Source organism: Scyliorhinus canicula, chromosome 11 (assembly GCF_902713615.1).
Source record: "Scyliorhinus canicula chromosome 11, sScyCan1.1, whole genome shotgun sequence".
NCBI classification, from domain to species: domain Eukaryota; kingdom Metazoa; phylum Chordata; class Chondrichthyes; order Carcharhiniformes; family Scyliorhinidae; genus Scyliorhinus; species Scyliorhinus canicula.
In genome coordinates, this window is record NC_052156.1 from 118,089,319 (window position 1) to 118,117,086 (window position 27,768).

General features: G+C 49.8%; 1 protein-coding gene across 3 annotated transcripts in view; it reads right to left on the bottom strand.

Moving 5' to 3' along the window:
• Nucleotides 1–4,169: 4,169 nt before the first annotated feature.
• Nucleotides 4,170–27,768, bottom strand: part of LOC119973325 (golgin subfamily A member 6-like protein 7) — a 60,487-nt gene continuing 36,888 nt past the window's right edge. For 2 of the 3 annotated variants that reach the window (XM_038811198.1, XM_038811199.1), the window contains one exon: nt 4,170–4,556. In XM_038811198.1, coding sequence (XP_038667126.1) covers nt 4,494–4,556 — 63 coding nt within the window. In that variant the 3' untranslated portion in view covers nt 4,170–4,493. The remainder of the gene's footprint in view (nt 4,557–27,768) is intronic. The other variant, XR_005462275.1, reaches the window with a different exon arrangement.

Genomic DNA, 27,768 nt, shown 5'->3' on the forward strand with positions numbered 1-27,768 from the left:
CAAGTTACTTTCCTACCTATATTTTTATCGTCAGCAAATTTATCAGCCATATTTGAATGAAATTCATTCGTTCATCAGTCCTTTCATTCATGCCTTCTCTGCAGATTGTAAATACTTGAATTTCTCCTTTTGCATTAACAACAATGACAGAGGTCATAACAATTTGCCTTTTAATAATAATCTTTACTGTCACAAATAGGCTTACATTAACACTGCAATGAAGTGAAAAATCCCTCATCGCACATTCTGGCGCCTGTTCGGGTACACAGAGGGAGAATTAAGAATGTCCAAATTACCTAACAGCATGTCTTTCAGGACTTGTGGGAGGATACCGGAGCACCCGGAGGAAACCCATGCAGACACAGGGAGAACGTGCGGACCCTGGCGCTGTGAAGCAACAGTGCTAACTACTATGTTACCATGCCACCCTTCACAAAGTAATTTAATGTATGGTTGGTAAATGTGCTGGTGACACAAAGATACGAAGGAAAGTAAGTCGTGATGAAGACATAAGGGGCGGGATTCTCCACGAACAGACGGGGCGGGCAACTCCGGAGCGAAGGAGTGGCGTGAACCACTTAGGCATCGGGCCGCCTCGAGGTTGTGGAATCCTCAGTACCTTCAGGGCTAGGCTGGCGCCGGACTGGTTTGTGCCGGGCCGGCTGGTGCGGAATGGGCTTGGCGCCACGCCAACCGGTGCGAGTTGGCGCATGAGCGGGAGCGCCTGCGTGTGCTGGTGTCAACGCAACGTATGTGCAGGGGGGTTCATCTCAGCGTTGGCCATCCCGGACTGTTACAGCAGCCGACGCGGAGGAATAGAGTGCCCCCGTGGCACAGGCCCACCCGCAGATCGGTGGGCTCCGATCACAGGCCAAGCCACTATGGGGGCACCTCCCGGGGCAAGATCCCCCCGCACCCCCCCGAGGACGCCGGAGGGTGCCTGTGAAGCCAGGTCCCGCCGGTAAGTACCTGTTGTAATTTACGCCAGAGGGACTGGCTGTAAATGGGCGGCGACTCGGCCCGTTGCGGGCCGGAGAATCGCCGGGGGAGGGCGCTGCCAGTGGCCACCGGCCGGCGCGGGTGCGATTCCAACCCCTGCCAATCCCCGGTGCCGGAGAATTCGGCAGCCAGCCGGGCCGGGATTCACGCCCCCCCCCCCCCCCCCCCTCCCAGCGATTCTCCGACCTGGTGGGGGGGTCGGAGAATCCCGCCCAAGGAGTCTGCGAAGCGTAATAAATAGGTTAAGTGAGTGGGCAGAAATTGGCAGATGGAATATAATGCGGGAAAATGTGAATTTAACCACTTTGGCAGGAAGGAGAGAAAATAAGCTTATTATGTGAACGGAGAGAAATTGCAGAACTCCGATGTACAGAAGGATTTGGGTGTCATGGTAGATTTTTAAAAAATGATTGTATGGAATGAGTACTTTGCCGGTAAGGTCAGCATTTGTTGCCAATCCTTTATTGTCCTTAAACTGAGTGACTAAGCCGTTTAAGAATCAATGACTTTGCTGTTGGTTTGGAGTCACTTTGAGGCCAGTCCGTTAACGATGACAGATTTCATTTCCTAAAGCGCATTAGTGACCCAGATAGATTTTTGCAACAATCAATGATGGCTGTCATGGTTAGGATTAATGAGACGAGCTTTATATTCCAGCTTCATCCACCAGCTGTCATGGTGGGATTTGAGCACCCCCCCCCCCCTTAGAATATTAGTCTGTGCCTCCCGAGTATTAGCTGGGTCTCTGCATTACTAGACCAGTGAGTGACAGTACCACCGTTGCAATCATTTCCCCCTGAATCACAATAGCATAAAGGTACAGTACCTGATTCGGAAGGTAAATAGAATGGAATATAAAAGTAGGGTTGTTTTGCGACAGTTGGTGAGACCACATCTGGACTACTGTGTAAATGTTGGTCCACTTATTTAGGACATAACTGAAGTAGAATTAATGAATTCGAAGCAGCTCAGAGATAATTTACTTGACTAATACCTAGGAAGGGGCTGTGGTTATCTTATAGGGAAAGGTTGGATAGGCTGGGCCTGTAACCATTGGGTTTAGGAGAATGAGAGGTAATTTTATTAGGATCCTGAGAGGATCGACAGAGTGGATGCTGACAGGATGTCCCCTCCTGTGGGAGAGGCGAGAACTAGGGACACAGTTTAAAAATAAGGGGTCTCTCATTTAATATAGAGATGAGAAGAATTTGTGTCTCACAGATGGCTGTGATTCTTTGGAACCAGCTCATTGAATATTTTTAACTGGTTTGTTTGGAATCACTAGCTTTCGGAGAACTGCTCCTTCCTCAGGTGAAATCACATTTGACCCCGAGATCAGCTTCTGACCTCACATTCGTGCCATCACTTAGGCTCCCTATTTCCACCTTCTTAACATCGTCCATCGACCCTTGTCTCATCTGTAGCCGAAACCCTAATTCATGTCATTGTTACCTCTCGGCTCAAAAATTCCAAGGCACTCCTGATTGGTCTCCATATTCTACCCTCGGTAAACTTTACGTCATCCAAAACAGATGCCTGTGCCTTCACTTGCAGCATGTCTCCTTGCCCTACCATCCCTCTGCTCACTGACCTAAGTTGCTCCTGATCAAGCAGCATCTTGATTTTGAATTCCTTTCCTCGTTTTCAATTCCTATCCTTGTTTTCCATGGCCTCACCCCTCCTTGTCTCTGTAAACTCCTCCAGCCCCATAACCCTCTGAGATATCTGCGCACCTCCATCTCTGGCCCTGTGAATCCCTGATTTTAAGCAATCCATCATTAATGGCCCTGCCTTCAGTTATTTAGGCCTCAAGCCCAATAGTACCCACCCTACGTGTCTCTGCTTCCCAACTGCATTTCTTCCTTTAAGACACTCCTCAAGACCTACCTCTTTTGCCAAGCTTTTTGGTCATCTGACCAAATCCCTACTCATGTGGCGCAATGTTATACTTTTATAATGCACCTGTGGAGCACTATAATTGAGACATTTTATTTCATTAAAGGTCCTATTTAAAACTAAGCTACTGTTGTTGATCTCCCACATTCAGCAGGATTCTACGCCCCACCCCCGCCGGATAGGAGAATCCCCGGGGGGGGGGGCGTGAATCCCGCCCACCGTATTCTCCAGTACCACTTTTCGGGCGGGTGCTGGGTTCACGCTACGGCGGTCGGGGTCCATTGACAGCGGCCCCCCCCCGGTAATTCTCCGGGCCCCAATGGGCCGAGCGGCCGTCCGTTTTTAGCCAGTCCCGCCGGTGTGGGCGAGACATGTTCCCACACGTCGGGACCTGGCAGGTAAGTTGGCGGGCCAGTCCTCGGGGGGGTGCGGGGAGATCCGAACCGGGGGGGGGGGGGGGGGGGGTGGGCTTCCACAGTGGCCTGGCCCGCGATCGGGGCCCACCGATCTGTGGGCGGGCCTGTGTCTTGGGGGCACTTCTTCATTCCGCGCCAGCCCCTGTCGGGCTCCGCTATGGCCAGCATGGAGAACAGAACCCCAGCACATGCACCAAAACACGCTGGCGGTTCCGCGCATGGGCGAGATCATGCCGGCCCTTCGGCGTATGTGCAAACTAATACAGTCCCTTCGGCACCAGCTGGCGCAGCACCAACCCCTCCGGCATCCACCTAGCCCCCAGAGGTGCGGAGAATTCTGCACTTTCGGGGGCTGTTGACACCGGAGTGGTTCGCGCCGGTTTTCCCACTGGCGTGAGGACTTAGTCCCCGGAAAGGAGAATCCCACCCAATAAGTTTGGTAGAAGTTTTCTGGTGGCAAGCGGTTAGCAGTGCTAATCGCTGCTGCCTCACAGCGCCAGGGAGCGGGATTCAATTCTGACCTTGGGTGACTGTTTATGTGGAGTTTGCACATTCTCTCCGTGTCAGCGTGGATTTCCTTCAGGTGCCCCTGTTTCCCCCCACACTCCAAAGATGTGCAGGTTAGGTGGATTGGCCATGCAAAATTACCCCTTTGTGTCCAAAGATGTGAGGGTTAGGTTACAGGATTCCCGCAAAAGGGTGGTGCAGACTCAATGGGTGGGATGGCCTCCTTCTGCATTGTAGGGATTCTATGGACTAATGGCATATGGCTGTTCAAACTCTCCGAATCGCTACGATCCCTAAACTGAGATAACCTGAAGTAAACATTCACACGACACCTGATTGTAAAGTGTTTTTATTTATTGGATACAGCAAACCCTTACAATGTATTGCAATGGGGTAAACATGAAAAAAAGCTTCACTGTTTTAAGAGAATAAATGTGAGCAGTCGGCCAAGAAGCAATTGGGTTAAGAATTAAGATTTTAATGCATTAAAATTCTGCAGTCAGATTCATCTTGGAGCTGGAGAATATTTCAATGTTTATAATAAGCACATTTTCAGAATAAATCAGAATATACTGTTAAAAAGATGTTTGTGGTACATAGATGAATAATATGCCAGCTATTCAGTTAATGCTCCGACATCCTTTGAAAAATATTTTGTAAATGATTTCCATTTTTTCAAGACTTGCAGCCAGTCTCAGGAACAACTGATTCCTCTTTGAGTACTTTTCTTTGAAATTCCTGTGAAGTAAAGTTGGAGGGAACGAACAGTTAAACTGAAGTATCCCAGGATGGTAGACAATTCAGCACAGAAGGAAGCTATTCAGCAGATTACCAATGCAATTCACTCTTCAAAATACAAGGAAGAATCTTTATTCGGGACTAAACCGAAGGCCGTGACATCGTATTGTGCATCGACAGCAGTATTATATTAAAGATACTGACATCCAATTTGTTCACTATTTTTCCTCTTTGGTAAATCCTACCACCAGACGGGAGAAAAGCTACTCTGGTAGAAGTGAAGGATTAACCGCAGCTCAAAGAATGTCTTAATCCTCTTCCGGCTAAGACTAATTGTCAAGTAATGTCTTTTTCCTTTGGGGACCTGGGCCACAATTGGGAGTGCAATCCCACAGTCCAGTCAAGCAACTGACATAACATACTCACCACATCATACCTATCAGCCAATGTCCCAGACTCCTCCACGACAATGAATTTAAAAAAAGGGATAGATTAAGAACCATTCTAGCAATTAAAACTTGGGCATCCATGATGCCCTGTTGGCCATGAACAGCAGTTTAAATGTATTCTCCCACAGTCTGTAGCCCCAAGGTATTTTTTAAATTTAGAGTACCCAATTATTATTTTTCCAATGAAGGGGTAATTTAGCGTGGCCAATTCACCTAATCTGCACATCTTTGGGTTGTGGGGGTGAAACCCACGCAGACACGGGGAGAATGTGTAAACCCCACACGGACAGTGACCCAGAGCCGGGATTCAAACCCGGGTCCTCAGCGCCGTAGGCAGCAATGCTAACCACTGTGCCACGTGCTGCCCAGAAACAGCCTGCTATAGACGGAGCTGAGCAATCTCTGAACCGATGGACCAGATCAGAGTTTAGTAGTCCTGTCAATTCAGTCATGGATGGTGGTGGACTGTTGAATAAGGATTCAAAGGCAGAGGTTTGGACAAACATCCTAATGCTCAATGATTACCCATCAGCTTAAAACAAAATCTTCTACTTATCTGTTTGGTTGTGGCTATTGACTACAGTATGTCCGAAAACCTGAGTATAGCAATTGGCTCAGGGCTACCCAAATTCTTATAAAGGTCCTTACGCAGCCATGTGGCTATTTGTTAGTATAAACAAGGGGCCAAATTCCTCATTTGGGGCCCTGCCTCAGATGCCTGGGAAATGGCCTGACATTTGAACACAGGATATTGCACCTCAGAATTGACTCTTACGTTGAATACCTTCAAGTGATAGTTACTGGCTGGTGTAGAGAGCACATTGTACAAAGGATAGACACTGTCTGACATTAAACAGGGCCAGAATAATTTCCTGGATTGGTTAGGATCATCTCAGGGAGCCGAGAAAATAAATTCCAGGACTACTCGCCCAAATTGACTTTTTATTCTTATCTTTTTGCGTCTCCTGGGAGATGACATGGTTTGTGAGTGGAATAGTGATTGTCTGTATTGTGGCTGGGTTTCTCCGTTGCGAGTCTGCCTCATACCACTGCGAGCGAGGATGGTGAATTTGGGGCGGGATTCTCTGATCCTGCGACGGCGTCAATATGCCCCCAGGATCAGCGATCCTGTGGCTCACAAGGGCCAGCATGGCACTGGAACGACTCACGCAGCTCCAGCTGCCGATACCGCTGTTAAACGGGCGGCACAGGTCTGCACATGTGCGCTGCGGCCAGCACGAATTCGCACATGCACGTTACGACCGGCGCGAATTTGCGCATGCGCGTTAGTTGGCTTCTCTATGCCAGTCCCGACGCAATATGGCAGAGAACTACATGGGTCCGGCGCGGAGTAAAATAGGCCCCCACCAGGAGAAGCCAGCCCGCTGATCGGTAGGCCCCGATCGCAGGCCAGGCCATGGTGAAGGCCCCCCCCCCCCCCCCCCCCCGGGGGTCGGATCACCCCTCCCATCCACCTACCAGGCCGCCCCCAGCAGAATGAATGCCGAGGTCCAGTCGGGTAAGACCACACATGAACGGTGCCGGCGGGGCCCAGCCCAACGCACGCAAAGAATTGCCAGGGAGTCACGTAGAGCAGCCCCTGACCGGCGCTGCGCCAGCGACAATTTTCCGATCACCAGAGAATCGGCGGACCGGCATTGGAGCGGCATCGCATGAATGATGCTCCCCCTGGCAATTCTCCGACCCACCCACGGCGTTCAGCTAAATCTCCCATTCACTGCAGAGGAAATGGAGAATTCTGGAAGGATCAGCAATGGCATTGATATGGGTGTCTACAGTTCAATGCAAAAAAACTACTTTTCATTATTCCCTTCATGTTAATGACACAGTAAAAATAAGTGAAACATTTCAATTGAAAAAAACACGAAAATCACGAAAGGTTGTGCTGCAAGTTAGCAAGGATAGAAGAAATGAAACAATCCAAGAACAGGCTGTATTTGTAGAGGAATACAATTGAAAAATAGTGGGGTTATGATAAACCTTATCAAGCCTTGGTTAGACCACACATAAAGAATACTGTTTGCAATTCTGGCTGCCATATTAGAAAAGGGAGAGAGAGGCACTGAAGAGGGTGCAAAGAAGATTTACATTGATTACACCAGAAATGTGTACCAAAAGAGTGTACATGTCAGGAAAGGATTGACACACTGGGTTTTTGGAATTCATTGCTTATTCACTGACCAAAGGGGGGGGGGGGGGGGGGGGAGCATCTGTCAATCTTTCTTTAGCAAAGGTTTATTCCCAAAAACCCAAAGCAACTAGACTCATTCCTCCCCCAGCACAGGTGGAAACTGCTTCTTAAATATGCTTCTGAATAATGCCCAAACCTTTCAACAATGGGTAACAGCTGCTCCCACTTACATCTCGAAAATGCATTGCATTGTGACAGGATTGCAATAGTAACTTTGGTCTCTTTTCTCATGAGAAAAGAAGGCCGAGGAGTGACCTAATAGAGATCTTTAAAGTTCTGAAAGGTTTTGTTTTATTCTAACATGGGATGTGGTCGTTGCTGTCTGGGCAAGCGTTTATTGCACATCCCTAATTGCCTCAGCTCTTGGACTGAATGCCTTGCTAGGCCATTTAAAGAGTCAACCACATTGCTGTGGATCTGGAGTCACATGTGGGCCAGACCAGGTAAGGGCAGCAAATTTCCTTCCCTAAAGTACATTAGTGAACCAGATGGGTTTTGAACGACAATTGGCAATGGTGTCATGGTTATCATTAGACATTCAATTCCAGATTTTTATTGAATGTTTCCTTTTGTAGGGACGTGCATAACCAGTGGCCAGCAATATATGACAGTCACCAAGAAATTCAATAGGGAATTCAGAAGAAACTTTTTACCCGCAGAATAATGAAAATGTAGCTGTTACATGGAGTGCTTGGAGTAAATAATATAAATGCATTTAAGTAGATGTCAGAGAAGCATATAAGGGAGAAGGGAACAGAGAAATGTGGTGATAGATTTAGATTAGAAAAGATAAGAGGAGGTTGAGTGGAGCATATGCACAAGTATGGACTGACTGGATTGCAAAGCCTCTTTCTGTGCTGTGTATCTTAAACGATGCCATAAAGAATTTGTATTTCCTTCACAATATGAATGACCTTCGTGTGCAGTACACCCGCTGGCTCAGGCAGAGGACACAGCACTTGTAAATCCCTAGAATGGGAAAACCATATCAGCTGTGTTTAAATTCCCTCAGGTCTTTGATTTGCAAGGCTTTCATTCATGACAATGTGAAATTAATTTTATCAGAATGTGATTGACAGCTTGCACACGCCCAGCTGTCTGAACTTAAAACATTATGTGGTTGATGAAACACTCCAGTCCCCGTCGTGCCCACTGTGCATGGAAGGCGTTGATAGTGCAGACAGACATCACGTGCTCCCTCTTCAGGGACACTCGGCTGGGAATATAGCCACGGTAAAGGGACAGACAGTTTGAAGATGGCCCCCTTGATCGCCTACTGCCTGGACCTATTGGTGCTGAACAGGCCCAGGAGCAGGTTTATTGTGAGGATTAAGAAATATGGATGAAATAAATTGTAGAGTAATGGGTTAATAGTTATGTTATTGAGACAGTGAACTTGTTGTTGATATATTCATGACAGCAAGAGTCAGATGACTAGGAGGATCCAAGAGAACAAGGCATGGAACAGCCTGTCTCCTGAAAACCATATCTACCGACTATCTCAAGCCAATCATAGAATTGCAAAGCCTCATCAATGGTCAGATTCTACAAGCGGCGACAACAGATTGAAAGGTGAGGCAGCATTGGAGGCCACAGATTGTTGTTTGTATAAATCCACCGATTGTCTTTTTGCCCAATGTGCTGGTCGTATCTTAAAGTAAGGGAACACTTAGGAAGCAGCGATCATAATATGGTTGAGTTCAGTCTGCAGTTTGAAAGAGAGAAGGCAACTCTAATGGTGTTACAGTTAAATAAAGGTAATTACGAGGGCATGAGAGAGGAACTGGCGAAAATCGACTGGAAGCAGACCCTAGTGGGGAAGACAGCAGAGCAAAAATGGCAGGAGTTTGTATGCATAATTGAGGACACTGTACAGAGGTTCATCCCCAAGAAAAGAAAGATTATCCGGGGAGGGATTAGACAGCCATGGCTGACAAAGGAGGTCAGGAAATGTATCAAAGAAAAAGAGAGATCCTATAAAGTGGCCAAAAGCACTGGGAAATCAGAAGATTGGGAAGGCTACAAAAACAAACAGAGGTTAACAAAGAGACAAATAAGGAAGGAGAGGATCAAATATGAAGGCAGGCTAGCCAGTAATATAAGAAATGATAGTAAAAGTTTCTTTCAATACATAAGAAACAAACGACAGGCCAAAGTAGACATTGGGCCAATTCAAACTGATTCTGGAAGGCTAGTGATGGGAGACGAGGAAATGGCTGGAGAACTTAATAAGTACTTTGCGTCTGTCTTCACAGTGGAAGACATGAGTAATATCCCAAAAATTATAGCGGGACAGGGCTGAGTTGAGTATGGTTGCCATTACAAAAGAGACGGTGCTAAAAAAGCTAAAAGGTCTTAAAATTGACAAATCTCCTGGCCCCGATGGGCTACATCCTAGAGTTCTGAGGGAGGTGGCTGAAGAAATAGCGGAAGCGTTGGTTGAGATCTTTCAAAAATCACTGGAGTCAGGGAAAGTCCCGGACGATTGGAAGATCGCTGTTGTAACCCCCTTGTTCAAGAAAGGATCAAGACAAAAGATGGAAAATTATAGGCCAATTAGCCTAACCTCGGTTGTTGGTAAAATTCTAGAATCGATCGTTAAGGATGAGATTTCTAAATTCTTGGAAGAGCAGGGTCGGATTAGAACAAGTCAACATGGATTTAGTAAGGGGAGGTCGTGCCTGACGAACCTGTTAGAATTCTTTGAGGAGGTGACAAGTAGGTTAGACCAGGGAAACCCAGTGGATGTGGTCTATCTGGATTTCCAAAAGGCCTTTGATAAGGTGCCACACAGGAGACTGCTGAGTAAGGTGAGGGCCCATGGTGTTCGAGGTGAGCTACTGGCATGGGTTGAGGATTGGCTGTCTGACAGAAGGCAGAGAGTTGGGATAAAAGGTTCTTTTTCGGAATGGCAGCCGGTAACCAGCGGTGTCCCACAGGGTTCAGTGTTGGGGCCACAGCTGTTCACCATATATATTAATGATCTGGATGAAGGGACGGGGGCATTCTAGCGAAGTTTGCCAATGATACGAAGTTAGGTGGTCAGGCAGGTAGTGCTGAGGAAGCGGGGAGGCTGCAGAAGGATCTAGACAGTTTGGGAGAGTGGTGCAGGAAATGGCTGATGCAATTCAACGTGAGAAAATGTGAGGTCTTGCACTTTGGAAAAAAGAATCCAAGCATAGACTACTTTCTAAACGGTGAGAAAATTCATAATGCCAAAGTACAAAGGGATCTGGGAGTGCTAGTCGAGGATTCCCTAAAGGTAAACATGCAGGTTGAATCTGTGATTAAGAAAGCGAATGCAATGTTGTCATTTATCTCAAGAGGGTTGGAATATAAAAGCAGCGATGTGCTACTGAGCCTTTATAAGGCTCTGGTTAGGCCCCATTTGGAGTACTGTGTCCAGTTTTGTCCCCACATCTCAGGAAGGACATACTGGCACTGGAGCGTGTCCAGCGGAGATTCACACGGATGATCCCTGGAATGGCGGGTCTAACATATGATGAACGGCTGAGGATCCTGGGATTGTATTCATTGGAGTTTAGAAGGTTAAGGGGAGATCTAATAGAAACTTACAAGATAATACATGGCTTAGAAAGGGTGGACGCAAAGAAACTGTTTCCGTTAGGCGAGGAGACGAGGACCCGTGGGCACAGCCTTAGAATTAGAGGGGGTAAATTCAGAACAGAAATGCGGAGACATTTCTTCAGCCAGAGAGTGGTGGGCCTGTGGAATTCATTGCCGCGGAGTGCAGTGGAGGCCGGGACGCTAAATGGCTTCAAGGCAGAGATAGATAAATTCTTGATGTCGCGAGGAATTAAGGGCTACGGGGAGAATGCTGGTAGGTGGAGTTGAAATGCCCATCAGCCATGATTGAATGGCGGAGTGGACTCGATGGGCCGAATGGCCTTACTTCCACTCCTATGTCTTATGGTCTTATGGTCTTATGGTCTTATCTGAGCCAACCATATGGCAGCGTTTAGTCAGTGAATTTACAAGTAGAGTTGATTTTAATTTGAGCAATTAATTCTGACTTCTTGATTCATCCAGCTCATTCTGCAAATTTCTGAGGATGGGTCATCGACCTGGAACTTCTCTGTTTCTCTCTTCACAGGTGCAGTTTGATGGACTGAGTATTTTCAGTATTCTCTGTTTTATTTCAGATTTCCAGCATTCGCTGTATTTTGTACTCTTATAATTAATAGTTCACAGTTTTGATGAAGGATAAAGAGGGAGCGAAAGATGTGGGAAATTACAGCATAATCTAAGTGCCATATGAAAATTAAAATCGCTTATTGTCACGAGTAGGCTTCAATTAAGTTACTGTGAAAAGCCCCTAGTCGCCACATTCCGGCGCCTGTCCGGGGAGGCTGGTACGGGAATCGAACCGTGCTGCTGGCCTGCTTGGTCTGCTTTAAAAGCCAGCGATTTAGCCCAGTGAGCTAAACCAGCCCCTGTGCTGTGCTAGCACAAAAAATGCGCTATTATTTGTGTGTCATAAAATTTGCAGAGCAATGTAAATGTCTCCTTCACAATGACGCAGGTCTCATGGAAATCCTGAGCCAATGCTAGTTTTAACGTGGGGCCGACTGAACTGTAATTCAAGGTGCAGACCACTAAATCTTCCAATAGACCAGATTATGAAGAACCATTTCCAGATAAATATATTTCCAGAATTATCAGAAGCATGGAGGTGATCAAGAGCGACAGCTTGTTAAATTGAAAGAAAATTTCTGATTTGCCATCTTACCACAGTCATCACCACCCATGCCTGCGGCCATATTGCAGAGAACAGGGCACAGAAGGCAGCTGTTATTTTTGAGGTTTGAATTTAAATACATGGCTCAGGGTCATAAACAGATGTTTTTCTCAGTGCAAGTGAACCCAAAAGAGTTTCACCACTGCTCGCCAAGAGGTGGGGCCTTGATCAAGCATTTGCTGAGTTTTGTGCAAGCTGAGAGTTCCACCTCGTGTCAGACTATGAACTTGACACTGCTCTATCCTGCTACTACCCCTCATCAAGTAACTAAGGCTTCAAGCTACATGCTTAAGTTACCAGAAGAGTGAAATGTTGTATTTTGGCATACGACCTTAGACAAGAAATAACTAGTAGGGGTGGGTTCAGCACAGTGGGCTAAGACAGATGGTTTGTAATGTAGAACAGGGTCAGCAGCGCGGGTTCAATTCCCGGACCAGCCTCCCCAAACAGGCGCCGGAATGTGGCGACTAGGAGCTTTTCACAGTAACTTCATTGAAGCCTACTTGTGACGATAAGCTATTATTATTATTAGTGTGTACTGATTATTCTGATTTTCAGCGAATAAGTTAAGAAATAAATACTCCCAGTTTACATATTGATTGGCATTCTTAGTTTACAAGCCAGCTTTCAGGACCCTGTACATGTGTAATAATATCTCTGGCTTTTCACCTTCAATATGAATTAACCTAATTGCTCACCTTTAATATTTGTCAGCCTGGTTCTTGACTGATTATTCATGAGGTTCAGTATTATTACAGGCACAGGAAAAACCACTCACAGTAATCAAGGTCAGCTCACTGATTTTTCACTCAACCTTCCAATGTTGTGGTCCAGGATCATGGAGCCAATTGCTTCAGGTGTCTCATTAAAACAATAATTCCCACAGGAGCTGTCCGCCAGTCTCTACCAATTTTGTGTAAACTGACAAATTTAATTAAATAACCTGGATTCCCCCCAATGATTACACATAATATGATGCAATGGAGGAAGCTCAGCTGGCAGCCATGAAAATAAAAAAACACAGGCCTTTTGGCTCACATGGGGCCTGTGGGTGGTCATTCTTTCTGTGGAGTCAGGCTGAGGTTTAACTAATGGAGACAGATGCCAATGATGACACAGGTGTGGGGGCAATGTGGTTATAAGTGACAATTAGTTTCAGGAGAATCTGCTTAATGATACCCTGCACCTTAACCCCCCCGGACATGCACCTCCCAGCATGATGCACATGAAAATGTAATCAGTGAAAAAAAATAAGCAGACTGACAAAGAATTCCCCTATACCATGCACATGACCTCTGTGACTCTGAACTTCCATCAGTAATCCTCCCTTGCTACAGTGTTTATAGAAATGAGGATGCACAGAAGCCCAACCAAAGGGGAAAATACGTTGGTCTCTGGGAGCAGGGTCCTGGGCAGGATGGACCCTGGAGCCAGAGGATGAAGACCTGGCTAGTGACTCTGTGCTTGTGTAAAGTTTATCTTTACTTAGTACCAGTAAACCCTTGTTCTGTTTTGCAAGAAGTCTCCCTGGCTAGCTTAGAGCAGCCACATTGATGACGAGTGTAAACTGGCTCGCTCGCAAGTCTTCAGCAGTTCAGAATTTGAGGGAAAAGGGAGAAGCCTCCAAAACAAACAGGGAAATCGAAAACCATCGACTACATCATAGAATAGAGAGGGAAGTTTGACCCATTTGACCAGTATATTAAGAGGCTTTATTACAGCAAACAAAATAACAGGGGAGGATAAACAAAAGGTTATACTATTAGCTTTTTGTGGGCCCAGACCTCTAACGTCATATGAAAGTTGACATCCCCAGAGGTTCCCGACAAAAAGTAAATTGACCAGTTGGTGACGCTGGTCAGGGAACATTTCAACCCTCAATCATACTACAGTGCTGCAAGTTCAATTCAGCTATCAGGGACCCAGAACAGATAACCTCCCTTTTGTTGCCAGACTCAGGCGAATGGCCAAGGATTTTGAGTTTGGCATAGTGCTCACTGACATGCTGCTTGACCATTTAGTATGCGGTATTAACAATATAAGTGTGCAAAAGAAGCTTCTAGCTGAAATAAAGGTCATCCTAAAGAAGGCCATCAAAATAGCTCAGGCAGCAGAGTGCTCTGGGAAGGACACATCAGAGCTTCAAAGCATGCAAGAGGGTGAGGTGAACCAGCTGTGGAATTGTATAACTGCGAAGCACACCCTCAGGCCGACAGACACAAAGGAAGTTCAGCCACAAGCTCAGGAACAGGAGCGTAGTCAATGGCCAGGGAGGAAATGGGTCATCAGCCCATTGTCAAGATGATGGCTATCGATGTGGGGGTGACCACCTCCAAGTAGCTTGCTGCTGCGAAGAGTGTATTTGTTTTCGGTGCAATAGAAAGGGCCATAGCCCGGCAGATTGCTGTGCCAGACAGGGTACGCCAAATCAAAACAAAAACAAGTTATGATTCCAGTGAATAAAGTGGAAAGGGATTCAGTTGAAGAACCAGAAATGTACAGATTAAACATGGTTAAAGTGATCAAAACAGCCCCAATTGAGATAGTCCCCACAGGGGGGAGAAGGATTTGTGTTCTGGGGCGGTGGAAAGAGGTCCTTCCGATGGACTTTGGGGTCACCTCCATCATACACCGACCCGCCTTGACCCAATGCAGGGTCCCCCGCATCAGGGCTATGCTTGAAAATACTTCAACCAATTCATGCCCACGTGTTCCCGGCTGAGACGATCATGGGGGCTGGAGAATCAGGCTTCCAGTCTGTTAATCGGATGCAAATGATCTATTTGCATGGTGTTGGCATTTGCATGGGGTGTGTAGCTCGCTGCTGCTGTCGGCAGGGGGCCAGAGCCACCACTGGTTCCGAATCCATTTTTCGGCCATTCTCCGCTGTATATGGAAACCCGCTACCGGTGGGGAGAGATAACCCCAATTTCGGAACAGTTGGGTCCAGCAGGCAGCATCAATGTACTGTGGTTAACCAGAGCAGAGGGAACTTAAGAGTTCTGAGGAGGCTATGTCGACAACCCAGGTGGGAGCTGGAGATGTGGATGTCCCTGCTGTAGTGCTCGAATCTCAGAGACAATCTTCAACGGATGACAACGTTGCTACCTCAGAGTTGCAGGAGCCGGTTGTGGGACTAAGGTGGTCTACGAGACCCAGAAAATCCTCCGACAGAGTAATTTTGTGATGAACTGTTGTGGATTCTCTCCCCTTGTGTTTCCTCAAACATTTTGTGGTATATAGTAAATTCAGACAGTTTGTTCTGTAAATATGTTATTGAGTGACTAAAGGGTGGAGGGTTGTGGTAATGAGGCCCCTCACTGGAGAAAAAGCACGGGGCTTGGGCGCCTGTGGCTAGTTTACCTTTACTTGTTACCAAGTAATAGTTATAGAACCAAGTTCAGTTATAGTGGAAGTCTCCCTAATGTTGCCTCGAGCCACCACAAAAACTAAGCCAGTTCACCAACTTGTTGGCAACTTTGATGTGCTTATCTCTCTGGGCGGGAGTCTCCACCCGGCAACCAGACAACCCCGCCCGGGGTCAATGGACTTCTCCATTGTCTGCGTCTTGCCCGTGGCGATCTTGCAGCGGGCGGGGCAGAAGAATCCAGCCTTCTGTCTCAGGTTATAGTCTTTGCATTTTTTTGTTGTTGCAGTGTCTGCTTTTTCCGACGTCAGTTCCTCATTCATGTCAAACGTGCATTTGCTTGATAGAGGTTTTTGGAATTCATCTCCTCTGGTTACGACTTGCAACATTTTTTTTTGAGGGAAAAGGTCACAAACAAGATTCACTGATGTAGAATAAAACATGACAAGCAAAAAGGCTGAAATAACAATTTTTTTTCTTTGATCATCACTAAAGTGCCACTCCCTGTACACCCACAGCTGTTCTAGCTGTGAGTAATGATCAGCTGTTTCACCTCAGCTGTCATTAGCCCATTTTTAGTCCCTTTTAAATCAAGATCATTTCAGCTCTTGTGCTCAAGATCTTTCCCATGCTGAATCCAGGTTAGCTTTCATTCACACGCCCAGGATCACTAAACAGAAGACCCTATTGGTGAATTGCTCTTATTCAGCGCATTTACCCTAAATGCCTTCAGTACCTCATTTCTCATGAGTGAACTCAACAACAAATCAGGTTTTAAGTTTAAAACCACAAAGCAAACAGAAGGAGAGCAATCAAATAAGCAACAGCTGCACAACACAATTAGATATTCTGTTCAACATGCTTTCATCTTGAAGTCCTCAAGAAGAAACATAACAGGAGGATCAAAGCTCTTTGCAAATACAGCATGAACTTGTTAACAATGACGGACAGGTGAAACACATTTGATTCATCCAATCTGCCCTGCACAATTGCAATACTTTGTGAATCACAATAAATACTCTCCACCCACTTCCCCCAAAATCAAGGATCTCCTGGGAGATGTGAAAAACTGATTAAAGGCCAGGATGTTTGAAGGGAAGCACATTTTGGAAATTCCTTTCCCACCAAATTAGGTGATTAAAACTGTCTCACGATGAGATCAACTTCAAGTGTCTCGTTTTTCTAAGAGGTGACGTTGCTCCAACCAGACACAGGGCCCAGTCTCACCTCAAGTAATTCAGCGAACTGGCACACTCTGCATGAGGTCTCAGTCTATCCAGAGGCCCGCTATTTCTTGTGTAAAGAATTACATCCTGACATCGAACTATCTGGCCTGATAAAAAAAAAACACTGGGCGGAATCTTACCACATTTTTTCAAAGTAATAGACTCAGCTGCACAGACCAGTTTTCACTCGTGACCTTCAGCCTCTATAAGAAAACAAAGAGTGGCCGTGGTTTATGTCACTGCTGGGGTGGGGCCTGATAGAGCTGGCTTCAGTTCCACAGACGTCAAGGCACCATCTTTGAACATTGCTGCGATCAGAACTGAAGTGGAACACCAGCCTCCATCACAAAGGTATCGGAGGCGCTTCCCCTCCTCACTGCCCTATGCTTGCATGCTCCTTCCCTCAGTCATGATGTGGAGATGCCGGCGTTGGACTGGGGTGAGCACAGTAAGAAGTCTTACAACACCAGGTTAAAGTCCAACAGGTTTGTTTCAAACACGAGCTTTCGGAGCACGGCTCCTTCTTCAGGGCCCGCTCAGTGCCCTTCCCTCACTTCCCTCAGTGCCCGCTCCCCCCCCCCCCCCAGTGCCCACTCTCCCCCGGTGCCCACTCCCCCCCAGTGCCCACTCCCCCCCAGTGCCCACTCCCCCCAGTGCCCACTCCCCCCCAGTGCCAAACTCCCCCCAGTGCCCACTCCCCCCAGTGCCCACTCCCCCCAGTGCCCACTCCCCCCAGTGCCCACTCCCCCCAGTGCCCACTCCCCCCAGTGCCCACTCCCCCCAGTGCCCACTCCTCCCCAGTGCCCACTCCCCCCCAGTGCCCACTCCCCCCAGTGCCCACTCCCCCCAGTGCCCCTCCAGTGCCCACTCTCCCCCCCAGTGCCCACTCTCCCCCCCAGTGCCCACTCTCCCCCCAGTGCCCACTCTCCCCCAGTGCCCACTCTCCCCCAGTGCCCACTCTCCCCCCCCAGTGCCCACTCTCCCCCCCAGTGCCCACTCCCCCCAGTGCCCACTCCCCCCCAGTGCCCACTCCCCCAGTGCCCACTCCCCCCAGTGCCCACTCCCCCCAGTGCCCACTCCCCCCAGTGCCCACTCCCCCCAGTGCCCACTCCCCCCAGTGCCCACTCCCCCCAGTGCCCACTCCCCCCAGTGCCCCTCCAGTGCACACTCTCCCCCCCAGTGCCCACTCTCCCCCCCAGTGCCCACTCCCCCCCAGTGCCCACTCTCCCCCCAGTGCCCACTCTCCCCCCAGTGCCCACTCTCCCCCCCCAGTGCCCACTCTCCCCCCCAGTGCCCACTCTCCCCCCCAGTGCCCACTCTCCCCCCCCAGTGCCCACTCTCCCCCCAGTGCCCACTCTCCCCCCAGTGCCCACTCTCCCCCCAGTGCCCACTCTCCCCCCCCCCAGTGCCCACTCTCCCCCCCAGTGCCCACTCTCCCCCCCCCAGTGCCCACTCTCCCCCCCAGTGCCCACTCTCCCCCCCAGTGCCCACTCCCCCCCCAGTGCCCACTCCCCCCCCAGTGCCCACTCTCCCCCCCAGTGCCCACTCTCCCCCCCAGTGCCCACTCTCCCCCCCAGTGCCCACTCTCCCCCCCAGTGCCCACTCTCCCCCCCAGTGCCCACTCTCCCCCCCAGTGCCCACTCTCCCCCCCAGTGCCCACTCTCCCCCCCAGTGCCCACTCTCCCCCCCCAGTGCCCACTCTCCCCCCCAGTGCCCACTCTCCCCCCAGTGCCCACTCTCCCCCCCAGTGCCCACTCTCCCCCCCAGTGCCCACTCCCCCAGTGCCCACTCTCCCCCCCCAGTGCCCACTCTCCCCCCCCCAGTGCCCACTCTCCCCCCCAGTGCCCACTCTCCCCCCCCAGTGCCCACTCTCCCCCCAGTGCCCACTCTCCCCCCAGTGCCCACTCTCCCCCCCCGGTGCCCACTCTCCCCCAGTGCCCACATCATCCCCCCCCCAGTGCCCACTCTCCCCCCCCCAGTGCCCACTCTCCCCCCCGTGCCCATCTCCCCCCCAGTGCCCACATCTCCCCCCGTGCTCCATCTCTCCCCCCGTGCCCACTCGTTCCCCCCGTGCCCACTCATCCCCCCGTGCCCACTCTCACCCCGTGCACCACTCTCCCCCCGATGCCCACTCTCCCCCCGTGCCACATCTCCCCCCGTGTCCCACCCCCTCCCCCCCCGTGCCCACTCTCCCCCCGTGCCCACTCTCCCCCCGTGCCCACTCTCCCCCCGTGCCCACTCTCCCCCCGTGCCCACTCTCCCCCCGTGCCCACTCTCCCCCGTGCCCCCTCTCCCCCCATCCACTCCCCCCAGTGCCCCACCTCTCCCCCCGTGCCCACTCTCCCCCGTGCCCACTCTCCCCCCGTGCCCCACTCTCCCCCCGTGCCCACTCTCCCCCCGTGCCCACTCTCCCCCCGTGCCACTCTCCCCCCCGTGCCCACTCTCCCCCCGGTGCCCACTCTCCCCCCGGTGCCCACTCTCCCCCCGGTGCCCACTCTCCCCCCGGTGCCCACTCTCCCCCCGGTGCCCACGTCTCCCCCCGTGGCCCACTCCCCCCCGGTGCCCACTTCCCCCGGTGCCCACTCCCCCCGTGCCCACTCCCCCCAGTGCCCACTCCCCCCAGTGCCCACTCCCCCAGTGCCCACTCCCCCCAGTGCCCACTCCCCCCAGTGCCCACTCCCCCCAGTGCCCACTCCCCCCAGTGCCCACTCCCCCCAGTGCCCACTCCCCCCAGTGCCCACTCCCCCCCAGTGCCCACCCCCCCCCAGTGCCCACTCCCCCCCCCAGTGCCCACTCTCCCCCCAGTGCCCACTCTCCCCCCAGTGCCCACTCTCCCCCCCAGTGCCCACTCTCCCCCCCCAGTGCCCACTCTCTCCTCCCCCCCCAGTGCCCACTCTCTCCTCCCCCCCCCCCAGTGCCCACTCTCTCCTCCTCCCCCCCCCCCAGTGCCCACTCTCTCCTCCCCCCCCTGTGCCCACTCTCTCCTCCCCCCCAGTGCCCACTCTCTCCCCCCCCAGTGCCCACTCTCTCCCCCCCCCAGTGCCCACTCTCTCCCCCCCAGTGCCCACTCTCTCCCCCCCAGTGCCCACTCTCCCCCCCCAGTGCCCACTCTCCCCCCCAGTGCCCACTCTCTCCCCCCCAGTGCCCACTCTCTCCCCCCAGTGCCCACTCTCTCCCCCCCAGTGCCCACTCTCTCCCCCCCAGTGCCCACTCTCTCCCCCCAGTGCCCACTCTCTCCCCCCAGTGCCCACTCTCTCCCCCCAGTGCCCACTCTCTCCCCCCAGTGCCCACTCTCTCCCCCCAGTGCCCACTCTCTCCTCCCCCCCCAGTGCCCACTCTCTCCTCCCCCCCAGTGCCCACTCTCTCCTCCCCCCCACTGCCCACTCTCTCCTCCCCCCCAGTGCCCACTCTCTCCTCCCCCCCAGTGCCCACTCTCTCCTCCCCCCCAGTGCCCACTCTCTCCTCCCCCCCAGTGCCCACTCTCTCCTCCCTCCCAGTGCCCACTCTCTCCTCCCCCCAGTGCCCACTCTCTCCTCCCCCCAGTGCCCACTCTCTCCTCCCCCCAGTGCCCACTCTCTCCTCCCCCCAGTGCCCACTCCCTCCCCCCCAGTGCCCACTCTCTCCCCCCCAGTGCCCACTCTCTCCCCCCAGTGCCCACTCTCTCCCCCCCAGTGCCCACTCTCTCCCCCCCAGTGCCCACTCTCTCCCCCCCAGTGCCCACTCTCTCCCCCCCAGTGCCCACTCTCTCCCCCCAGTGCCCACTCTCTCCCCCCCAGTGCCCACTCCCTCCCCCCCAGTGCCCACTCTCCCCTCCCCCCCAGTGCCCACTCTCTCTTCCCCCCCCCCCAGTGCCCACTCTCTTCCCCCCCAGTGCCCACTCTCTTTCCCCCCCCATAACTGGGAACCCCATCCATGGGGCTCCCACGAGGGCCTGTCTGCCTGTGCCAACAGACAATGCCAGCCTATGCCAGGACACTTCCCAGAGATGCCCATCTCCTCTCGGAGTTATACTTACAATTGCCCCCCCCCCCCCCCCCCCCCCCCCCCCCCCCCCCAGAGGCATCCCCTCAACTGAATCTCATTTTTAAAAATGCTGTTGTAAACCTTGTCCACGTGACGTTACATTGGCAAGCTTTGAATATTCAGTGACGGGAGGTCATGTGGCGGAGGGGGGGGGGGTGCAGAATTGTGTAGCGATATTTAAATATATTCAAATCCATTAAATTGAGGTTCTCGCCCTTTGTGGGCATCAACCCCGTGACGTCACTGGCGAGGGTTGGGGCAAATCGGGAAGCACAATTTCTCCGGAGAGAATCGCATTTCCTGATTCTCTGCCTGCGTCGCCATTCTCACTGACAGCGAATGCACGTAGAAAATCGTCCCGACATCCCAAGGCACTTCACAGGAGAGCCAAAAAATAAAGTACGACGCCAGCCACATAATACATTAGGGCAGATGATCAAAAGCTTGGTCAATAAGTAGGTTTTAATGAGGGTCTTGTGAGGGAGAAATGAGATAAAGAGCCAGAAAAGGTTAGGGAAGGAATTCCAGAACATAGCATCAAGGCAACAGAAGGCACGATCACCAATGTTTGACCAAAATCAGGGATCCATAGTGTGTTAAATTAAAAGGGTGTAGATTCGTAGAATCCCCGTAGTGCAGAAGGAGGTCATTCGGCCCATCGAGTCTGAACTGACCCTCCAAAAGAACACTCTACCTCGGCCCACTCCCTTTCCTGTCCCCGCAACCTTGTAACCCCACTTAATCTGCATATCTTTGAACACAAGAGGACATTTCAGCATGGCCAATCCAGCCAGCCTGCATATCTTTTGATTTTGGGAGAAAACTGGAGTATGCTGTTGAGCATCCAATGTGTCAGTTAAGCAGGCCAATATCAATAATGTAGGAGGTGTGTGGGTGGTGATGAAGTGGAACTGGCTGTCGTCAGTGTACATTAGAGAATGTTGTGCTTTAGGGTGATGTTACTGAGGGGCAGCATGTAGATGAGAAAAAAGACGGGGCCAAGACCCCAGAAGTAAAGGTTTAGGAGCAGGAAGAGAAATCATCATCAGCAACACTGATTAAATGGATAAAAATGGTAACAGTTAAGTGCCACCCCATCTAGCTGGATGACAGCAAGAGGGGAGAATGTAGTCAACTGTTTAATAACTATAGAATCCCAACTCTCTTCGACCCATCATGAGATTCTTTAAATTAGGATTGGCCTGGCAATCTTTTTGAGTACCCATTCCAAAACCTCAATAACACTCACCATATGAAAAGACTAAAATTGGGTAAGGTCTTCCAAATGAAGCCCAATCATGAGCAAAATATGATGCATCGTCTTAGAGCCAATTTTCTCATGAATGCACCCCAACACCCAACACTCTATTTGGTTTAGCTATTCCTTCATGGGGTTGTTCACATACATTTAGAGATTTATACAACTTCACTAAGGATGTATGAATGTTGAGCATTCTCCTCACTCACATAAAATGTTGCATTTATCCAAATGAAACATAATTTTCCAATCATGAGTCCAATCTCCCAACACATTAGAATCCACCTGAAATAGTCGAACATCATCTACAGACCTAACACTCAAAAACAGATCTTCGCATCTTCTGCAAATTTGCAGTTCATTATCCCAATGCTGACATCCAGATCTTTAATAACACTGGTAAAGAGCAACAGTCACAACACTGATCCCCATAGAGAACCACTGGAGGCCAATGTTCAAACTGTCCCCAATCCATCTTGAACTACCAGTCAGTTCTCAATCCAGCTCAATGTATTTCCTCTGAAATCAAATGCTGCACAGAAGCCCCAAGAGTGTTACCTTAGCCAAAGCTTTATGTGATTCTAAGTAGGTAACGTTTACCGGGCATTACTCATTCACCATATATTATACATTGTTTCTGTTCAGATTTATTAACACTGCAGGAAACCATATTCCACTTAAACTATCTGGCTCAGAAGTTTGAAATTCCTCTGACTTTTTCTTCTTGTAGAGATTTACAAGTTCAAACAGGACATCTCTTTCCATAATTCAAATAAGTATTACCGAATGAGTATCAGACAGGAGGAGACAGGAAATTCTGCTTGAGTGAGAGGCGGAAATTTGGCTCATGTGGGACCCTGGTACATAGAACGAAAGAAGTGTTCCATCTGATAGATTTTGTATCAGTTTTCAGCAGTCTGAACAAGAGAACAAGCTGACTGGTGAGCAAATCTATTTCACTGTCTCGTCTCCAGGTCATAATGATCAGTTGAAAAGGAAGCTTATGATTTGGTGGAGCAGATTGGACATACAGAATGCCAATCCTGTAGCATGTGGGAAGTCGTGGACACTTCACATGGCCTAGACAGGCACATGTTCAGGAAGTGTCATCAGTGGCCGGAACCTGAATTTTGAGTTTGGAACTTGAGCTGCAGTCATTATGGCGCATTCTCGATGCATAGGACTAGATGGATAGCATGTTTAGGGAGGTGGTCACACCACAGGTTAGGAGTGCACAGGTGGAGAGGGAATGGGTGGCCATCAGAGAGTCTAGGAGAAGCTGGCAGGTAGTGCAGCAGTCTTTTGAGTCTATCTTGCTCGCAAACCGGTTTTCCATTTTGGACACTGGTGAGAGTGATGGTTCCTTAGAGGAGTGTCAAAATAGGCAACATAGGTGGCTCAGCTTCATGGGTGGGAAGGAATAAGAGCGGAAGAGGGGATTCGATAGTTAGGGAAATAGACAAGCATTTCTGTAGCTGTGGATATGACTCCAGGATGGTATGTTGTCTCTCTGGTGCCAGGGTTAAGGATAGCCCAGAGCGACTTCTGGATGTTATTAAGAGGGAAAGTTAACAGCTAGAGGTTAAGGTTCACATTGGTAACACAATATAGGTAGTAAAATGGATGAGGTTGTGAAAGCAGATTTTAGGTAGCTAGGTAAGACATTAAAAAGCAGGACCTCAGAGTTAGTAATCTCTGGATTACTATCAGTGCCACATACTAGTGAGCTTAGACAATAGGAGGTTAGAGCTGATGAATGCTTGACTGGAGAGATAAGGGTGGATTCAGGTTACTGGGACATTGGAACCGGTTATGGGGGTGGTTATTGTCAAGCATATTGGCGCTGTCAGCAGACCTGTCAAAGCCAACTGCCAAAATTTTCAGAAGCAGGGAATTATCAAATTTATCAAGGGGACCTGTCAAGCTGTCAAGACTTTTAAAATCCCTGCCCTTTAACTCTTTGGAAAAAACTGTCTGCAGTGTTATAAAAAGATTGTTTGCTATTTCAGTCTGTTGACAGAAGCCGAAGGGTTTCCATTACTGGATTAGTGCTACATGAATTATTAAAAAAAACATCCATTAACACAGCAAGCTTCCTTTCACAACTTTGGGCAGTACCATGGTACTACTCCCTGGCACTGCCTCCTAGAGTGTGCTTCTGTTGGGGAGGTTTGGGATGGGGAGGTTCCCTGGAAGGGGGAGGGGGTTGTCTGTGGTTGTGGTTTCCATTGGGATGGTTCAGGTGGAAGGGGGACCCTGTGTGGAGGTGCGCATATTCATGTTGGCGGTTATCCTTGAGGTAGATCGAGCATGGGGGTTGGTCTCTGGGCAGGATCAGATGGTTTTTTTTTACCATATGCTACGGTGGGACCCTTGTCCCCAGAGCATTATGACCCTGGGTCTCTGAATTATTAGTCCAACAACAGTACCACTACCCCACTGCCTCCCCCATAATATGACCTTAATATCGTTAGATTTAGCATTGTTATGGAAAAGGACAAAGATAGAAGAGGAGCAAACGTTAAAAATTGAGGGAAGACAAATTTTACAAAGCTGAGAGATGAATTGGCGAGAGTGGGCTGGATGCAGCTATTAAACGGAAAATCTGTGTCAAAGCAGTGGGAGACATTCAAATGCAAAATTTCATGGGCACGGTGTAGACATGACCCCACAAAGAAAGAGGGTGGTACTGCCAAATCTAGAACCCACAAAGAAGAGGGTGGTACTGCCAAATCTAGAATCCACAAAGAAAGAGGGTGGTACTGCCAAATCTAGAACCCCCTGGTTATCCAGAAGCATACAGGCCAAGAAATGGCAGACAAAGAAAGCTTCTGGCAGTCACAAAAGACTGAATACTGTAGAAAGCATGGAGGCATATAGAAAGTTCAGGGGTGAAGTAAAAATGGAAATTTAGAAAGCAAAGAGAGGAGATGAAAAAATATTGGCAGGTGAAATTAAAGAAAATCCGATGATATTTTACCAATACGTTAAGAGCAAGGGGATAAATAAGGAAAAGTAGGGCCTATCAGAGATGTACATGGTAACTTGTGGGTTGGTTCAGAAGATGTGGGCAGAATTCACAGAGAGTACTGTGTCTCTGCCTTCACTAAGGGGAGGGATGATTCAGGCATTCTACTTAAAGAGGATGAGTGTGAAATATTAGATATAATATACCTAGTGAGAGAGGAAGCACTGGAGGGATTGGAATCCTTGAAGGTGGATAAATCACTAGGGCCTTATTTGAAAAGGGTGCGAGGGACAGGCCAGAAAACCAAAGACCAATCAGTCTGACCTAATTTGTGAGAAAATTATTGGAAATAATTCTGAGCGACAGAACTTACTGTCACTTAGAAAGGCATGGTTTAATCAGGGATAGTCAGCATGGTTTTATTAGGGAAAGATCGTATCTTACTAACTTAATAGATTATTTTGAGGAAGAAACAAGGAGGATTAATGAGGGTAGTGTAGTGGCGGGTAGTGTAGTCTATATAAATTTAAGTAAGGCATTTGTCAAGGTCACACATGGCAGACTGGTTGGAAAACTTAGATCTCATGGGATACAGGGGCAAGTGGCAGGTTGGATTCAAAATTGGTTCAGTGACATGAAACAAAGAATGAAGATCAATGGATGTTTTTCTGAATGGAAAACTGTGTACGGTTCTGGTCACCGCATTACAGGAAAGACGTAATTGCTCTGGATAGAGTACAAAGGAGATTACAAGAATGCTGCCAGCTCTTGAAGATTGCAGCAATGAGGAGTGATTAGATAGGGTAGAGTTATTTTTCTTGGAACTGAGGAGGCTGAGGGGTGGCCTAATTGAAGTGTACAGACTTCTGAGCGGCTTAGGCAGGGTAGACAGAAAAGACCTGTTTCCCTTCGCTGAGGGGGTCAATTACCAGGAGGCATTGATGTAAGGTGATTAGTAGACTGATTAAAGGGGACGAGGAAAAATATTTTCACCCAGAGGGTGGTGGGCACCTGGAATTCACTGCCTAACTAGGTGGTTGAGGCTGAAATCCTCAACTCATTTAAAAGGTACCTGGGCCGGGATTCTCCCCTACCCAGCGGGGCGTGGGGTCCCGGCGTACTGGAGTGGCAAGAACCACTCCGGAATTGGGCCTCCCCAAAGGTGCGGAATTCTCCGCACCTTTAGGGGCTAGGACCGCGCCAGAGTGGCTCCGGCTCCGCCGACCGGCTCCAACAGCCTTTGGCGCCCCGCCGACTGGCGTCAGGGCTGGCCGAAAGGCCTTCGTGGTCGGCATGAGTCCGAGCATGCGCCGGAGCGTCAGCGGCCGCTGACGTCACCCCGGCGCGTGCACGTTGGAGGGGGTCTCTTCCGCCTCCGCCATGGTGGATGCCGTGGCGGCGGCGGAAGAAAAAGAGTGCCCCCACGGCACAGGCCCTCCCGCCGATCGGTGGTCCCCAATCGTGAGCCGGGCCACCGTGCGGGCACCCGGCGAGGTCAGATCGTCCCGCGCTCCCCCCCAGGACCCGCTCGCGCCGCCTGCTCCTGCCGGCACCAGAGGTGGTTTAAACCACATCGGCGGGAGAGGCGTGCCGGTGGCGGGACTTCGGCCCATCGCGGGCCGGAGAATCGCCGCGGGAGTCCCGCCGACCGGCGCAGCGTGATTCCCGTGCCCGCCGATTCCCGCGTGGCGGAGAATTCCAGCCAAGGCGGGGGTGGGATTTACGAAGGCCCCGGGCGATTCCCCGACCCTGCGGGGGGTCGGAGAATTCCACCCCTGGTCTGCATCTGAAGTTCTGTAACCTGCAAGGCTACGGACCAGATGCTGAAAAGTATTCTTCCCTTTTTTGGTCAGTGCAGACACAGTGAGCTAATGGCCTCTTTCTGCATAGTACGATTTCTAAAGTTCGAAGTCCAAACAATCTATTTATTATAAGAATAAAAGTGAACTCAGCAATTCACTGCAGGGTACACCACTTGCAGGCCTTCTCCAATCTGAGCCATTAAACCTCAGTCTTTGGGTGGGATTTTCCAGTTGGGCCCACCCCGAGACTGGAAATTCCCATCCAAGGTTAACGGACCATCACATTTTCTGTCCCACTCATGACAATTCTTGCGGTGGGAGTGGCTGGAAAATGTACCCCATTATTTCCAGCCAAGATTCTATCTGTGCTATACTTGCTTTTACATCATACGCATTGTTTAAAACAATTCATGAGTGGTGGAGGCAGTGGATGTTGAAGGTGCTGGACAGGGTGTCAAACGGCGTCTTTGACCTAGATGGTATTGAAGTTCTAGGGTACTGTTGAAACTGCATTCATCCAGGCAAGTGGGGTGGATTCTATCACACTCCTGACTTGTGCCTTCTCTCCATCATAAATCATGTTCACTGATGGGCAGATTCTGGGGCGTTAGAAATTGGGTTTATTGACTCAGAATTCCCAGCCTCTGACCTGCTCAAGTGGACACATTATTTATATGGCAGGTCCAGTTCAGTTTCTGGTCAATGATAACCCTCATGATGTTGATAGTGGGGGATTCAGAGATGATAATACCGCTGAATGTCAAGGAGAGTTGGTTGGATTCTCTCTCATTGGGGATGGTCATTGCCTGGCACTTGTGTGGAGCGAATGATAATTGCCATTTATCAGTCCAAGCCTGAATGTTGTCCAGTCCTTACTGCATATGGGCACTGTGTTTCAGTATCTGAAGAATGTGAATAATGCTGAACATTGTACAATTATCAGTGAACATGATTTATGATGGAGAGAAGGTCATTGACAAAGCAGCTGAAGATGGTTGGGCCACGGACCACTACCCCAGGAACTCCTGCAGTGATGTCCCGGGACTGAGATGATTGACCTCAAACAACCACAACCTTCTTCCTTTGTGCCAGGTACGAATTCACCCAGTGGAGGATTTCCCCTCTGATTCCTATTGACTCCAGATTTG